Here is a 17,396-nt window from a genome sequence, read left to right on the forward strand (position 1 = left end):
TGTACATGTGTTATTAGTCAATGGGGAAGCTCCTAAGTTTGTTCCTCTTCTTTTGGCACATGACACAGACAGTCTTCCCTGGCTCAGGCATCCCATCATTCTGGGCGTTGAGTTCTTGGCAGTCTACAGAGTGTAGTTACGCAATAGCTTTGCAATTTCCACACACGCCAAACTGCTATTGTAGTCATATTAGTTGTCTTTAATTTTCTCCTCAATACTCCTTTCTTCCACTAGGGGTATAACACATGTGCCCATTTTCGATGAAAGGGGGGATTTAAATACCCAACCTCGAGCTGTCAATCAAAAGCCCACAAATAACAACAATCATATTCTCTCATCTTAGGTTTATGGCCACTAACAAACGAGGTCACTCACTCAAATAGTAGGATTTGTGTAGTTTACCCCTAAAAATGTTGATCATGCAAGAGGTCACTTAGCTAGTGAAGTGATGCCACCAATAACGTGCAAGAGATTGATGTTCCATTTCAATTGAATTCACAAAAGCGTGTGGCCTAAATTCTAAACTAGGAAAGTCCAGGGTCAGGTCAGGCTGTCACATGCACCAACGTAGTCTGATTAATCAGGCCGTAATACACAATTATTGTATATTAGAGGCTGATTAAGCAGACTAGCATTAACCCAACTCAATAGTAAAGGATGACAAGCTGGATTAAAACCAGAACCCACGCCTTTAAATCGATAACCAGGTAAGTTTGTTCTCAAATCAATTGGATAGGCTAAGCCTATAGGCTTCTATCAACAGACCAAATGTTTAAAGGGCTGGCTTTGATCACTGAGATTGACAACTCGTCACACACAAGCTTAGCTGGCTAGCTAACGGTAGCAAACTAGTAACGTTAGGCTAATTTATTTTGACAAACTGCTGTCGGCTAAGAGAACATTTAAACCTCCAGCACACACTATTAATATCCCATTAAGTAGAGTAAAATACTAACTCACAATATGTATAATGGAAATAAAAACACACTGGCTCGGTTTACTATTTTGTAAAGTTTAGCTAGCAGTTTAGCTAGCTCGAGGTGCCAATAGAGTGAGAGACCAGAGAAGACCCCGTTACACACAAATAGCAGTCACAACCACATGACAATCCTCGCTTACTCCGAAGCACAGGCTGTTCGTTTAGTCGGTTAAATCGATTGCATGTGTCAAGGAAGGTGTAATCTCCATACCTGCCATGAAACCAGTCGTTACAGAGGTCGCATTCGATCATAAACCGGCTCACATCATAAGACTGCCGGCAGACACAGTACAGCTGGGCCGCCGCCATCTTCCTACTGTCCCCAAACAACGCAGGAATAAAGTGGGGCGGGGATTTGGTTGGGTACGCGGAAAGAGTCGAGGGGAAACCCGATCATATGCGAAAGAAAGCATGGGAAAGCCATTGGGGCAAGCCTATCTCTGACGTCAATTTCCAAATTATTTATTTCCATCTGGTTACTCAGTGTAATAGCAAATACCTATACTTAGAACATTGTGAATGATGTAAATAGTTGTTTTCTATTTAACTCGACAGTCATCATTGACCTATAAACAACAGTGACATGATGCAAACTGACACAACTTGGTCAAAGTGCCCAAGGCTGCACTCAGCAGGAAAAGCACTGCCATTGGTTTGGACTCATATGGCCTTGTTCAGAATACAGGAAGCGTGATCAACACAACAAAATGCTCTCCCTGCCTGGTATTTCTCACGGAGAGTGTCTGACGTGCTCTACGTGCTTTGTGGGTAGGGAATAGCAATAGGACTGCCGACCCGTTTGATCTGTGTGAGCTGACAGTGCCCATCCCCCCATAAACCCATCTGTGCAGCTCTGCATAGTCAAGTGGGCTTAATGCATGCAGGGCATGCAGCACTGTGACTGCACCTATGGAAACATGCATTTATTTGCTGACTTTGGCATGTGCCTAATACTGTATTTATACTAGAAAACCATATATGAAGCCCTCCCAAGGAGAGACAATGATACTATTTAGCAGTTGATATTTCATAAAAATGCCAATAATTGTCGGATTTTAACATATGTAAGTGTAACTGAGTTTGGATGTTTAAATAGCTTTGCTACAACTTGATTTGAGGGTGTTGCAGGGTGTTAAGGTCAAAGCCCATCAGTCATGATGGTGTGTATATGGCCTGTGGCATTCCCTGAGGTTTCATGACAGTTCCCTGTGGGGAGCCACTCTGCTTTAATGAGCTGTTGTTACCGTAGTCGGCGTGTCTGAATAAGCATCAGCCAGGCAGGACCCTTCGCCTGCATTGGTTTATTTGAGCAGAATCGCATTAGTGGAAACCAAGACTGTTCTCAGGGCAGGCTGATTGTGGTTAGATATTTTATAGTTGCGTCAGGGACAATTTTAGCTAGCCCTAATTCTCATAACCTACTGATGTGAACTGTGCATGAGCCCAACAATGCCTCTTAATTAATTATAAAGTCTAAACAGCTGGGGTTACTTCAGTTGAAGAAGCAGTGTGTGTGCCAACGTGCAGTCAGAGCAGGCTAATTATAAGGGATGAAAATATGTTAAAACGGAATTGCAATGGACACTTAATGTGTATGTTTTAAGTAAAAGGTATGTTGTAAAAACATTATCACACTAATTTATTGTGCAACAGCAAAATACTAGGCATGATATACCTAGGTCTAAAATGGTGAAGCTAATACAAATAGTTAGCATCCTGTAAACATAAAATAGTTTTGAACTTAATAAAATGATGCAACATTTGGAATAATGTCCTACATTTTAGGGAACAAGCTTTGAAAGAAGACAAAGAATGCGGCGTGAAAGTATTTTCACGGGCTCGAGCGCCATCTGGTGTACAATGCGTAAAATGACCACATTTAGAGCCATTCGCGAACTCGTCGACAGGTGGCGGTAATGGAAAATGACCATTGACAGTTCATATCGCCTATCGGGTGGTCGTGCTGCTAAGACAAGAAGAACGTGAAGAACGCTAGAAGCTAACAAACGTCTTTTTTTCACTAGTTATAATGTTATGAATTGATACCTGCTTTGCAATCAATTTACTGGAGTATAGACGCATGAAACCGAGGTAAGAAGAGACAATTATGAATGAATGGTTCTCAGACAGCCATGAGCATTTTTGCTAACTTGTTGTAGCTTATGTTGGTGATGCTGGTGTTGTTATGTGGCTGTACGATGTTTACTATCACTAGCTATTGAAGGAAACACAATATATCCTATTGACGTTGGTGGGCTATTTCAGTTGTTTTGCATAGATAACGTTATTGCCCAGTGCCCACGGACACGAATGTATATTGGGCTTGGTGCCCCACCCCCCGTTGCTTCCTAGCTAAAATTATACTGATGAGGACTTCCTCATGCCGGTAGTGCTTAGCGATGAATGCTTTTTGAGGTCGGTTCGATTTCGGTTCATTATTAAAAAATAATCACATATTTCGGTTTCGAATTTGGGTTAAATACAGTAATAACACCGAATAAAACAATTAATAAATGTACTATGATGGTGGTAGACTGCCCATTACTGCTATTACTTATTAACCATCATATTCACATTAATTTATTTCCGTTGTTTATATTGTTTACTTATTTGATTACTTTATTATTTAATTCCAAGTCATCATATCATCTCTATGGGGCTGCTGCCTATGCTGTCTGACAAAATCACTTTTTTGTAGTTCTTCAAAGTAAATAAGGCATACTTTTATGACTACTGAATACCAACTATCAATCACTTTGATAATGTATTTTCAGCTAGAGATACCTGGCCAAGAAACAGCTGCTCTCAATAGAGGTGTCATAATACCCATAAAACCTAGCCATCAAAAGTGACCTTGTCCTAGAGAGATTTACACGGTTAACAAAACGTCACGCCAGGGTAAGCCTATACGAAACACAGCCATTATTTTAAGTGTTTCTAAAGTCCCCTATGGGAAACGTGAATGCTGGAAAAATGATTGGAACCATTTCCTTGTTTGGCCACTAGGTTTTATGACTCACTGTGGTACTCTATATCCCCTCATGGTACTTTCTCCACTGTGCAATCCGGTTTCCGAGCTGGTCACGGGTGCACCTCAGCCACGCTCAAGGTACTAAACGATATCATAACCGCCATCGATAAAAGACAGTACTGTGCAGCCGTCTTCATCGACCTGGCCAAGGCTTTCGACTCTGTCAATCACTGTATTCTTATCGGCAGACTCAACAGCCTTGGTTTCTCAAATGACTGCCTCGCCTGGTTCACCAACTACTTCTCTGATAGAGTTCAGTGTGTCAAATCAGAGGGCCTGTTGTCCGGGCCTCTGGCCGTCTCTAAGGGGGTACCACAGGGTTCAATTCTCAGGCCGACTCTTTTCTCTGTATATATCAACGATGTCGCTCTTGCTGCGGGTGATTCCCTGATCCACCTCTACGCAGACGACACCATTCTGTATACATCTGGCCCTTCTTTGGACACTGTGTTAACAAACCTCCAAACGGGCTTCAATGCCATACAACACTCCTTCCGTGGCCTCCAACTGCTCTTAAACGCTGGTAAAACTAAATGCATGCTTTTCAACCGTTCGCTGCCCGCACCCGCCCAACTAGCATCACTACTCTGGACAGTTCTGACTTAGAATATGTGGACAGCTACAAATACATAGGTGTCTGGCTAGACTGTAAACTCTCCTTCCAGACTCATATTAAACATCTCCAATCCAAAATAAAATCTGGAATCGGCTTCCTATTTTGCAGCAAAGCCTCCTTCACTCACGCCGCCAAACATACCCTCGTAAAACTGACTATCCTACTGATCCTCGACTTCGGCGATGTCATTTACAAAATAGCCTCCAACACTCTACTCAGCAAACTGGATGTAGTCTATCACAGTGCCATCTGTTTTGTCACCAAAGCCCCATATACTACCCACCACTGCGACCTGTATGCTCTAGTCGGCTGGCCCTCGCTACATATTCGTTGCCAGACCCACTGGCTCCAGGTCATCTATAAGTCTATGCTAGGTAAAGCTCCGCCTTATCTCAGCTCACTGGTCACGATAACAACACTCACCCGTAGCACGCGCTCCAGCGGGTATATCTCACTGGTCATCCCCAAAGCCAACACCTCCTTTGGCCGCCTTTCCTTCCAGTTCTCTGCTGCCAATGACTGGAACGAATTGCAAAAATCGCTGAACCTGGAAACTTATATTTCCCTCACTAACTTTAAACATCAGCTATCTTAGCAGCTAACTGATCGCTGCAGCTGTACATAGCAGATCTGTAAATAGCCCATCCAATCTACCTACCTCATCCCCATATTGTTTTTATTTACTTTTCTGCTCTTTTGCACACCAGTATTTGTACTTGCACATCATCATCTGCTCATCTATCACTCCAGTGTTAATTTGCTAAATTGTAATTACTGTGCTACTATGGCCTATTTATTGCCTTAACTCCTCATGCCATTTGCACACACTGTATATAGACTTTCTTTTTTTCTATTGTGTTATTGACTGTACGCTTGTTTAATCTATGTGTAACTCTGTGTTGTTGTTTGTGTCGCACTGCTTTGCTTTATCTTGGCCAGGTCGCAGTTGTAAATGAGAACTTGTTCTCAACTAGCCTACCTGGTTAAATAAAGGTTAAATATATATATATATATATTTTTTTAAATGGTCATGCGTTCTTGTCTCGTCCTCAGCAGGTGTAAAAAAAAATAAAAAATGAACGGACCTGACAAGTAGTTGCGAAATGGATTATGGTCATTGTAGTTAATTACCATGTTTTATATGCTAAACTATGTAAAATATTGGCCTGTTGGAAACTACAACTCCCTACTACATCGCACAGTTCAGGCTGGATCTGATTTCTCGCTAGAGAAACTGCAATGTGCACATCGAGCTCACAGAAAAAAAAGAAGGAATTAGTTGTTTAAAAACTGAAAAATAAACACCATTTTGGTTAATCGCCCAGCACTACATGTGGGTAGTAACTCATTTGAAAAAAACGAGATAGTTAGTTGATTGGAAGAATGTGGTGTCGGTGACATTGCCAATCAAGCCTAGCCAGGTATGACCGACGTGTGCAGCGATGATGGTGGTAACCTGCATATTGTTTTATTCCTATATTACACAGATTAGAAAAAACACCATAATGGACTATTCTGTATGATTTCACTTTCCCAGGTTAGGTGTATGAAGGGAGGACGTGGAGAGTGGTCCTGAAGATGAGGCGTCTGTACAGGAAGAAAGCCCTGAGTCTGGTTAAGGAGCTGGATGCCTTCCCCAAGGTCCCAGAGAGCTATGTCGAGACCACAGCCACAGGGGGGACAGGTGAGATTTCACTCTCAATACTGCTTACATATGTCTGAATGCTGATTCAATAGACCCAACTTTGAATGACGTCGCTAATGTTCTTCTCTCGCCCATCCATAGTGTCCCTGATAGCATTCACTGCCATGGCACTGCTGGCCTTCTTTGAGTTCTTTGTGTACCGGGACACCTGGATGAAGTATGAATACGAAGTGGATAAAGATTTCTCAAGGTACATAGAAATGTTGATTTTGTTTCATCACGATAAGTTCTTATTTAAGACTGAACTGTGTTTTACAGCCAGTACATTATCTTGGAATCTGACAATACTTTTTCATCATTTACAGTAAATTGAGAATAAACATAGATATTACAGTTGCCATGAAATGCCAACGTAAGTATTCAACCTTATCACACATTATTTATTGAAATCATTCATGACATCTAGGCCTTCATATTTTGGGCATAATTAATGTGTTATGATGTACTGTATAATTTTGCCCTCAACCCCCTGGAGCTAAAGATTGAGTTGGTGCTGTTCCAGATGTAGGTGCAGACATTCTGGACCTGGCAGAGACTATGATAACATCAAATGGCATTCAGTATGAGCCTGTGAGTAGATCACTGAGCATTCTAATTACATACAAATAGACTTTGGTGATCCCAAACCCTGATCTATTATCTTCCCTGTGTATAAATGTTCAGGTGATTTTTGAGCTGACCCCGCAGCAAAAACTGTGGCACAGGTAAGCAGTTTACTCAGTTAGTACGTGTGCATGTCACTGTTAAAATATCACCCCACCACTTTGTATGTGAACAGCTGAGGGGGGGGGGGAAATGTAACCACTCTCAAATTCATAGACAGACTAATGGCTCAAAGGACTGACCATCCATGATATCAGAATGATAGTTGTTCTTTTTTGTTGTTGAGCCTATACAGTGTTTGTTTACAAGTCAATTATTTATAAACAAAATAGTTAAACAAGCTTCTATTTTGGGTTTTGATTGGGTTAGACAGTTAAACTAAGCTCATGAGACATTTATAATGTTTTATTCTTAAATAATCAATGGCTATATATCATGAATTTAAACGTAAAACAATTGAGGTAGAAATTGTAGATTGGCCCTTTAAGCACTTTGTTAATAGTCGGAAAATCTCACTCAACCACATTCCAAAAGAAAAAAAATATTTTGTCGTCCTTCCTGTATGAAATGAGTAGTTAACCTGTTTCTCCCTCTCCCAACTCTCCTTAGGACCCTGTTGCTGATACAGAACAGGCTGAGGGAGGAGCATTCTCTACAGGAGGTCTTGTACAAGAGTGTTCTAAAGGGAGCCCCTACGGCCTTGCCCCCTAGGTTAGTAGTCCCGCCTTGCCCCCTAGGTTAGTAGTCCCGCCTTGCCCCCTAGGTTAGTAGTCCCGCCTTGCCCCCTAGGTTAGTAGTCCCGCCTTGCCCCCTAGGTTAGTAGTCCCGCCTTGCCCCCTAGGTTAGTAGTCCCGCCTTGCCCCCTAGGTTAGTAGTCCCGCCTTGCCCCCTAGGTTAGTAGTCCCGCCTTGCCCCCTAGGTTAGTAGTCCCGCCTTGCCCCCTAGGTTAGTAGTCCCGCCTTGCCCCCTAGGTTAATAGTCCCGCCTTGCCCCCTAGGTTAGTAGTCCCGCCTTGCCCACTAGATAAGTAGGCCCGCCTTGCCCCCTAGGTTAGTAGTCCTGCCTTGCCCCCTAGGTTAGTAGTCCCGACTTGCCCCCTAGGTTAGTAGGCCCGACTTGCCCCCCAAGGTTAGTAGTTGGTAGGGCTCTCAAATGCAAAATGCATCACTACTGAGGTGTTGAGAAAATGCATTAAGTACAGATATGTTTTCCTACAAAGGTAATAGTATGTGTGTGTGTCTTCAGAGAGGGCACCGCCTCAGAGCCCTTAAGTGCCTGTAGGATACATGGGCATGTCTACGTCAACAAAGTGGCTGGGAACTTCCACATCACAGTGGGAAAGTAAGATACCTGTACACTTTCCTATATGCATGATATATTTAAGCAACAAGGCCCAAGGACGTGTGGTACAGGGGCCAATATACCACGGCAAAGGGCTGTTCTTAAGCACAACGCAAAGTGGAGTGCCTGGACACAGCCCTTAGCCGTGGTATATTGGCCATATATCACAAACCCCCGAGGAGCATTATTGCTATTAGAAACTGGTTACCAATGTAATTAGGGCAGTGAAACTAAATGTTTTGTCACACCCATGGTATATGGTCTGATATACCATGGCTTTCAGCCAATGAGAATTCAGGGCTCAAACCACCCAGTTTATAATTAAGCAATAAGGCCAGAGGGGGTGTGGTATATGGACAATATACCATGGCTAATGGCCGTTCTTAGTCAAGACGCAACCCAGAGTGCTTTGGATACAGCCCTTAGCCTTTGTATATTGGCCATATACCACAAACCCCCGGAGTGCCTTATTGCTATTATAAATTGGTTACCAACGTAATTAGACCAGTAAATAGTAATGTTTTGTTATACCCATGGTATACTGTCTGATATACAACGGCTTTCAACCAATCAACATTCAGGGACCAAACAACCGGTTTATATTTAATAGTGCATTTTGAATGTAAATCATTCTTTATGGGTGTAATGGGGGAAAGCTATGTAATACTGCCACAGACTTAGAGGTTAATGGAGTTTGTCTCATATGTTAGGAGCTTCCAAGCTCCACAAATTGATGCTGCGAATGATTTATGAGTCTATATGTCTGATGGGGAAAAAGGGCACTCAACCTATAGAGCACAGTATATTTCCTTTTGATGAAAATGCTCCTCACGCTTCTAACCCTCTGTCTTTCTCAGGCCTATTCATCATCCTCGTGGCCATGCTCATATAGCAGCTTTTGTAAGCCATGACAGTAAGTTCTCTGTCAGCCTGACCAGGAAAGGGTGACACTCATTTGCATAAGTTACTCGTTTTTGACAAGGACAACATTAGTACTGTTCTCTGGTTGCTTACATTGCATCTGCATTTCCATGTTTCAAGTGATAGATAAGACCAGTATCTATTCTAATGCAGTGCCAAATAACTATTTTCTCAGAATCATTCACTCCCAAATAGAGGTTTTCACTGTCCCATTCCACCTGACTGAATGTGAGCTGGGTTTCATCAATGCATTGCAGCGTACAACTTCTCCCATCGGATAGACCATCTGTCTTTCGGAGAAGAGATCCCCGGCATCATCAATCCTCTGGACGGGACAGAGAAAATCACCAGCAACCGTAAGTTACTGCTCCTCCTCACCGAGACCAGGAAGTAAACACATTAACATGTTCTTATCAAACCTCATTCAGCTGTTACTCAATGTGTAGCTATGACTACAGAATGGTAGAGCAGTGACTGTATATTGAGGTACTTTGTAGCAACAATATTGTGTTGTGAAGAAGGCACACTGTCAAAACCCAGACTGTGTAGGCTGATTATGTACATGAGCTCTGATCCACACTTCCAGCCTATTCTGCTCAGCATGGCGTCATGGGTTTGCAGGGAGAAAATGTAGCTATTTGTATCCATTTGAAGTGGATTCACTGCAGGCTTGCTTTCATTCACTTGCCATTCAAAGCAGCCTAGTTTCTCCAAGGGAAAGAACTGAAGCCCCCTATTTCACCTTCTCTAGAAGTATTCTGTGTAGTCTGTCACTAGATGGATGGGGTAAAAGGATTTGCTCTTTGTCTTGTTGTTGCAGATAATGAGATGTTCCAGTATTTCATTACGGTGGTACCTACCAAACTGCACACGTCCAAGGTGTCGGCAGACACACACCAGTTCTCTGTGACGGAGAGGGTAAGTCCTGATTTAGGCACAGATCTAGTATCAGCCTGCCTTCCTCAAATCCTCATATTAACCATCAGGGGGAAAGGAATTATATTTGATGTTGACCATGATGGAGGATGCTGCAGTGGGTTCAGATAATGGATCAGTCTCCTCATCCATCCATCCAGTCCATTTAGCTCCCTCTGCTGGCTGCCAAAAGTTACTTCTAGCTCTGCTGTATAACACCACCACCTGAGACAGTCATAGATTTCTCTCTTACAAACACACAAAGGCTAGATGCTAGAAAGGTGTGTGTGTGTGTGTGTGTGTGTTAGAGGTCGACTGATTAATCGGCATGTCCAATTTCAAAACAATCGGTAATCTGCATTTTTGGATGCCGATTATGGCCGATTACATTGCAATCCACGATGAGACTGCGTGGCAGGCTGACCGCCTGTTACGCGAGTGCAGCATCAAAAGGACCTTGTGGCTGCAAGGAGCCAAGGTAAATTGCTAGCTAGCATTAGACTTATTAAAAACAATCAATCTTAACATAATCACTAGTTAACTACACATGGTTTATGATATTACTAGTTTATCTAGCTTGTCCTGTGTTGCATATAATCGATGCGGTGCCTGTTAATTTATCATCGAATCACAGCCTACTTCGCCAAACGGGTGATGATTTAACAAAAGCGCATTCGTGAAAAAAGCACATTCGTTACACCAATGTACCTAACCATAAACATTAATGCCTTTCTTAAAATCAATACACAACTATATATTTTTTTTCAAACCTGCATAATTAGTTAAAATAAATTCATGTTAGCAGGCAATATTAACTAGGGAAATTGTGTCACTTCTCTTGCGTTCAGTGTATACGCACAGTTTGCGCCGCCTGACTCGTTGCGAACTGTGTGAAAACCATTTTTTCCTAACATTGACCGTAATTAATTTGCCAGAATTTTACATAATTATGACATAACATTGAAGGTTACACAGCAATATTTAGACTTAGGGATGCCACCCGTTCAATAAAATATGGAACGGTTCCGTATTTCACTGAAAGAATAAATATTTTGTTTTCGAAATGATAGTATCCAGATTTGACTATTAATGACCTAAGGCTCGTATTTCTGTGTGTTTATTATATTATAATTAAGTCTATGATTTGATAGAGCAGTCTGACTGAGCGGTGGTAGGCAGCAGCAGGCTCGTAAGCATTCATTCAAACAGCACTTTACTGCTTTCGCCAGCAGCTCTTAGCAATGCTTGGGGCACAGCGCTGTTTATGACTTCAAGCCTATCAACTCCCGAGATTAGGCTGGCAATACTATAGTGCCTATAAGAACATCCAATAGTCAAAGGTATATGAAATACAAATGGTATAGAGCGAAATAGTCCTATAATTCTTATAATAACTACAACCTAAAACTTCTTAACTGGGAATATTTAAGATTCATGTTAAAAGGAACCACCAGCTTTCATATGTTCTCATGTTCTGAGCAAGGAACTTAAACGTTAGCTTTTTTACATGGTACATATTACACTTTTACTTTCTTCTCAAACTGTTTTTGCATTTTTTAAACCAAATTGAACATGTTTCATTATTTATTTGAGACTAAATTGCTTGTATTTATGTATTATATTAAGTTTAAATAAGTGTTAATTGTTCATTCAGTATTGTTGTAATTGTCATTATTACAAATATAAACATAACCACCGGCCGATTAACCGGTATCGGCATTTTCTGGTCCTCCAATAATTGGTATCGGCGTTGAAAAATCATAATCGGTCGACCTCTAGTGTGTGTGTAAAGGAGAGATTAACCCCCACCCCACTCTACCTACCCACTGTCTGGTCTAGGAGCGGGTGATTAACCATGCGGCGGGCAGCCACGGTGTGTCTGGAATCTTTATGAAGTATGACACCAGCTCTCTGATGGTCACGGTCAGTGAGCAGCACATGCCCCTCTGGCAGTTCCTGGTACGACTCTGTGGCATCATCGGGGGTATCTTCTCCACCACAGGTCCAGACAACACTCACTCTTACCACCCAATGTCATGGGCAGACCTCATACTGTTCATGTCTCACAAATCATTCCACGGCTGCTTTGCCAGCCTGATACTGTGCCACGTTAGAGAAATGCACCCTGAACATCTTCATTGATCTTCTCTCTCCCACAGGCATGATCCATGGGTTTGTTGGCTTCTGTTTCGACATAGTCTGCTGTCGCTTCAAACTAGGCCCATATAAACCTAGAGAGGTGAGCCCAGTCTTCTTTATTGCCACTGAAACTATGTCACAAAATGATGGTAAATCCTTACATGTACCAGTTTCCCTGTGTCTCACTGGTAGTAGTGTATTTACACTGTACCTCTACGTGTTCTCTATTTCCAGGTGGTTCTCCCAGATCCCCATGTGAACAATTGTGCTGCTCCGCTCCTGACGGACAACCACGTACAGGAGTAGCCCTGTGACCTGCGCCCATATCCACAAAGCTCTCTGAGTAGGAATGCTGAGATTGAATCAGTTTTGCCCTTTTGTATCATAAGATTGTATGGACAGATCCTAGATCAGCACTCCTACTGTGAGACGCTTTGTGGATATGGGACCTGAAGCCTGCTGCTGATCGTGCACCTACTGTCCCTTCACCTGTGTGGGAATCCAGGAAGAGAAGTCTCCAATCACAAGTATGTGGATTGCTGGGAGTTTGTTTTGAACCAAATAAGAGTAAACTGATTAGGATGCGACAATCATAATTGTTCTATTTATTGTTTTGGACAGTATCCTCATATGACTACCAATATAATATATTTATATCCTGTAAATATGTATTTTACACTGGAAAATGGAAAGCAGCTAACTCCCCAGTTTTTTATCAGGCTTAGTGTGTAAAGGTATTGGGATGTTGTCATCTGTAAGTTAGGCTGAAGGAAATCTGATCCTTCTATGTTATCATTCATACTATTAACTTGCATGTCATGTTTGTTCTATTTCTATCTATTTGCACTGTTGTTCAGTATCTGTTTCACATCTGTCAATGGGAGATGTCCTATTAAACGTGTCACTTCATGTTGTACACTTTACATTCATTTAAATCTCTTGTTTGGTATCCCACTGTCCTCTGGTGATGGTGCATGCTCTTAGCCTGCGCTTACACAAGCAGTCCATTTCGGATCTTTTTTTACACTAGTCTTTTGACCAATCACATCACATCTTTTCACGTCCAATCTTTCAAAAGACCAATTAGTGAAAAAAAGATCAGAATTGGGCTGCCAGTATAAACGCAGCCCTGGAAGAAGGCTAAATCTATTTTCTACATGAGGCAGCAGTGTATGAAGCAGAATGATTAGCACACTGACCAATTTGTTGTCTTTTGGTTTATTAATGTTTTGCCAAACTAAGTGTTTTCAGAGCAGGAATAGAAGGTCATTTAACATTTGCCAATTACATTTGAAAAAGGAAAATTAAACAGTCGTAAGTGTTGCAGTTTACAGAACATTGCCCAGTTAGCTCTGATCTACCTGTTCTGATCTACCCACAGTGCTCTGCTTCCACTATGTATCATAACAAAGACACTGCTTTATTATCAACATGACAGATGCCAAGATCCATAACAAGCAGGACATTTTGTACAACTTCATTGTACAGAAAAAGCCATTTTCTGTGTTTGGCGTGCGCTTGGTTCATGGTCCCTTACTGAATTTAGGAAAGGACGGTCACCATTGTTGCACAACATTACTGGCTCACATAGAAACATGCTTTTCCAGAGGGAGGATTTGGGGTACATTTAGTCAATACTTCTACCATAGATACTGTATATAGCTGTATCATCTCATAAAAAGTGGACTACTGCTGTCTGCCACAAGTAACACTTCAGATCTAGTCTGGGGAGCTCTGTGGTAGAGTCAGACTCCTGTAGAATCAGCCCTCAGGAATACTACTCTTTTAGGTAGTCTAGAAAAATAATATAGAACTTCAACTATTTACACATCTTCCACACTTCTTTATATATGATACTGTCACCATCTACAGTGCATTTGGAAAGTATTCAGACCCCTTGACTTTTTCCACACTTTGTTACATTACAGCCTTTTTCTAAAATGGATTAAATTGTCCCCCCTCAATCTACACACAATACCCCATAATGACAAAACAAAAACAGGATTTTAGCAAAGTATCACATTTACATAAATATTCAGACCCTTTAGTCAGTACTTTGTTGAAGCACCTTTGGCAGCGATTACAGCCTTGAGTCTTCTTGGATGTGACGCTACAAGCTTGGCACACCTGTATATGGGGAGTTTCTCCCATTCTTCTCTGCAGGTCCTCTCAAGCTCTGTCAGGTTGAATGGGGAGTGTCGCTGCACAGCTATTTTCAGGTCTCTCCAGAGATGTTTGATCGGGTTCAAGTCCGGGCTCTGGCTGGGCCACGGACATTCAGAGACTTGTCCCGAAGCCACCCCTGCGTTGTCTTGGCTGTGTGCTTAGGGTTGTTGTCCTGTTGGAAGGTGAACCTTTGCCCCAGTCTGATGTCCTGAGCGCTCTGGAGCAGGTTTTTTATCAAGGATATCTCTTAACTTTGCTCCGTTCATCTTTCCTATCCTGACTAGTCTCACAGTCCCTGCCGCTGAAAAACATCCCCACAGCATAATGCTGCCACCACCATGCTTCACTGTAGGGATGGTGCCAGGTTTCCTCAAGATGTGACGATTGCTGGGCGGCCAGCTCTAGGAAGAGTTTTGGTGGTTCCAAACTTCTTCAATTTAAGAATGATGGAAGCCGCTGTGTTCTTCGGGACCTTCAATGCTGCAGAAATCTTTTGGTACCCTTCCCCAGATCTGTGCCTCGACACAATCCTGTCCCGGAGCTCTACGGACAATTCCTTTGACGTCATGGCTTGGTTTTTGCTCTGACATGCACTGTCAGCTGTGGGACCTTAGACAGGTGTGTGCCTTTCCAAATCATGTCCAATCAATTGAATTTACCACAGATGGACTCCAAGTTGTAGAAACATCTTAAGGATGATCAATGGAAACAGGATGCACCTGAGCTCAATTTCGAGTCACATAGCAAATGTCTGAATACTTATGTAAATAGGGTATTTGTTTTTTATTTAATGAATTTGCAAAAATGTCTAAACCTGTTTTCGCTTTGTCATTATGAGGTATTGTGTGTAGATTGAGGAAAAACATTTATTTAATCAATTTTAGAACAAGGCTGTAATGTAACATTTGGAAAAAGTCAAGGGGTCTCAATACTTTCCGAATGCACTGTACCACTTAAGACGAGCCTCAGTTTGACGCAATTATTTATAAAGATGAAAAAATAGTAAACTTAGTTTCAATATAAACTGCTGTACAAAACAGGCAAAAAGTGGACAAACAGTAAAACAAAGAATGAGTCTTATGCGTTGTGTCAAACATACCGATGTCAATATGCAGTAGTCGTCAACCAGGTCAGATGTTTGTAGTACTACAGTAGTAGTCTCCAGTGGTCAAGATTTAGGGCTCCATTCAATCCGCATCACAGAAGTTCAGTTTTACGGCATGATTGAAACAAAGGGAATGTACCTGCTTTTGCAGACTGCATTCACGATAAAAGCTGCATGTGTTGGCTCAATTGGAAATGACCTTTTTAATTTATATCACAGAGTCTGTAACGCTTCAACTTTACAGATTGAATAAAGCCTTTAATGTAATCAACACTGAAGTTACTCTCGGATATCCTTAGCTGGCCTCGCTACTGAGTACAGGTTCCCAAATACAGGTACAGGTGCTGCTGGAGGTCTGAGGGGTGTGGTCTGGTTGAGGAGTGGGGTTGTGTGCTGCTGGAGGTCTGAGGGGTGTGGTCTGGTTGAGGAGTGGGGTTGTGTGCTGCTGGAGGTCTGAGGGGTGTGGTCTGGTTGAGGAGTGGGGTTGTGTGCTGCTGGAGGTCTGAGGGGTGTGGTCTGGTTGAGGAGTGGGGTTGTGTGCTGCTGGAGGTCTGAGGGGTGGGGTTGTGTGCTGCTGGAGGTCTGAGGGGTGTGGTCTGGTTGAGGAGTGGGGTTGTGTGCTGCTGGAGGTCTGAGGGGTGTGGTCTGGTTGAGGAGTGGGGTTGTGTGCTGCTGGAGGTCTGAGGGGAGTGGTCTGGTTGAGGAGTGGGGTTGTGTGCTGCTGGAGGTCTGAGGGGTGTGGTCTGGTTGAGGAGTGGGGTTGTGTGCTGCTGGAGGTCTGAGGGGTGGGGTTGTGTGCTGCTGGAGGTCTGAGGGGTGTGGTCTGGTTGAGGAGTGGGGTTGTGTGCTGCTGGAGGTCTGAGGGGTGTGGTCTGGTTGAGGAGTAGGGTTGTGTGCTGCTGGAGGTCTGAGGGGTGTGGTCTGGTTGAGGAGTGGGGTTGTGTGCTGCTGGAGGTCTGAGGGGAGTGGGGTTGTGTGCTGCTGGAGGTCTGGGGGGTGGGGTTGTGTGCTGCTGGAGGTCTGGGGGGTGGGGTTGTGTGCTGCTGGAGGTCTGGGGGGTGGGGTTGTGGGCTGCTGGAGGTCTGAGGGGTGTGGTCTGGTTGAGGAGTGGGGTTGTGTGCTGCTGGAGGTCTGAGGGGTGGGGTTGTGGGGTGCTGGAGGTCTGAGGGGTGGGGTTGTGTGCTGCTGGAGGTCTGAGGGGTGGGGTCTGGTTGAGGAGTGGGGTTGTGTGCTGCAGGAGGTCTGAGGGGTGGGGTTGTGGGGTGCTGGAGGTCTGAGGAGTGGGGTTGTGTGCTGCTGGAGGTCTGAGGGGTGTGGTCTGGTTGAGGAGTGGGGTTGTGTGCTGCAGGAGGTCTGAGGGGTGTGGTCTGGTTGAGGAGTGGGGTTGTGTGCTGCTGGAGGTCTGAGGGGTGTGGTCTGGTTGAGGCAGCGAGCAGGGCGTTCAGCTGGTCAACGGTCAGTTGGTGAGTGTGCTGGAGGCCCTGAAGTAGGAGAGGAACTTGAAGCAGAGGCTGACCACAAAGTACCAGATGTTCCTGGCCATCTGCGAGCGGGCGATGAACACCCTCCAGATGAAGACCAGCAGTAGAGTGTTGAATGTGTAGCGGATGTTCCTCAGCCTGAGGGAGGGAGGGAGTTGGAAGTACACACTGTCATTTACATCCTTCTTCAAAATAAGACCGGAGCAAACACAGTCAGCCCTGTAAGTAGTCTACTCACTTCCTGAGGTGTTGCCTGGCTGCAGGGATGTCGGACATGTCTTCATTCAAAACGTACTTCTTGGTGCCGATGCAGTAGTTATCTATGTATTCCGGCCAGTTCAGCTGACGCACGTCAAAGTTGAATGTCTGGGAGAGAGAGTTAGGATGTTGATGT

General features: G+C 43.5%; 3 protein-coding genes across 4 annotated transcripts in view; 1 reads left to right on the top strand and 2 right to left on the bottom strand.

Annotated features, from left to right (window-relative positions):
- Positions 1-1,323, bottom strand: part of LOC129865064 (lysine-specific demethylase 7B-like) — a 31,057-nt gene extending 29,734 nt beyond the window's left edge. The window contains exon 1 of the mRNA XM_055937528.1: positions 1,191-1,323. Coding sequence (XP_055793503.1) covers positions 1,191-1,288 — 98 coding nt within the window. The 5' untranslated portion in view covers positions 1,289-1,323. The remainder of the gene's footprint in view (positions 1-1,190) is intronic.
- Positions 1,324-2,899: 1,576 nt separating this feature from the next.
- LOC129865073 (endoplasmic reticulum-Golgi intermediate compartment protein 2-like) lies at positions 2,900-13,159 on the top strand. 2 transcript variants are annotated; one of them, XM_055937543.1, is made up of 14 exons: positions 2,900-3,070; positions 6,164-6,310; positions 6,413-6,521; positions 6,637-6,683; positions 6,834-6,901; positions 6,995-7,035; positions 7,544-7,645; positions 8,180-8,275; positions 9,133-9,188; positions 9,454-9,552; positions 10,017-10,114; positions 11,951-12,113; positions 12,271-12,350; positions 12,485-13,159. In XM_055937543.1, the coding sequence occupies exons 2-14, from the start codon at positions 6,205-6,207 to the stop codon at positions 12,554-12,556; spliced, it is 1,137 nt and encodes a 378-aa protein (XP_055793518.1). In that variant the 5' UTR covers positions 2,900-3,070; positions 6,164-6,204; the 3' UTR covers positions 12,557-13,159. The 2 variants fall into 2 exon arrangements, with proteins under 2 accessions (XP_055793518.1, XP_055793519.1); XM_055937544.1 differs by lacking the exon at positions 2,900-3,070 and adding an exon at positions 5,858-6,047.
- Positions 13,160-13,452: 293 nt separating this feature from the next.
- LOC129865071 (fatty acyl-CoA reductase 1-like) overlaps positions 13,453-17,396 on the bottom strand; it is a 71,850-nt gene continuing 67,906 nt past the window's right edge. The window contains exons 11-12 of the mRNA XM_055937542.1: positions 17,241-17,368; positions 13,453-17,140 (exon numbers count right to left, since the gene is read on the bottom strand). Coding sequence (XP_055793517.1) covers positions 16,978-17,140; positions 17,241-17,368 — 291 coding nt within the window. The 3' untranslated portion in view covers positions 13,453-16,977. The remainder of the gene's footprint in view (positions 17,141-17,240; positions 17,369-17,396) is intronic.

Source organism: Salvelinus fontinalis, chromosome 11, assembly GCF_029448725.1.
Source record: "Salvelinus fontinalis isolate EN_2023a chromosome 11, ASM2944872v1, whole genome shotgun sequence".
Classification (NCBI taxonomy): Eukaryota; Metazoa; Chordata; class Actinopteri; order Salmoniformes; family Salmonidae; genus Salvelinus; species Salvelinus fontinalis.

Coding starts and splice junctions, on each gene's coding strand:
- LOC129865073 (XM_055937543.1), top strand. CDS start 6,205: ATGAGGCGTCTGTACAGGAAGAAAGCCCTGAGTCTGGTTAAGGAGCTG. Junction 6,311..6,412: donor CACAGCCACAGGGGGGACAG/GTGAGATTTCAC, acceptor GCCCATCCATAG/TGTCCCTGATAGCATTCACT. Junction 7,036..7,543: donor CAGCAAAAACTGTGGCACAG/GTAAGCAGTTTA, acceptor AACTCTCCTTAG/GACCCTGTTGCTGATACAGA.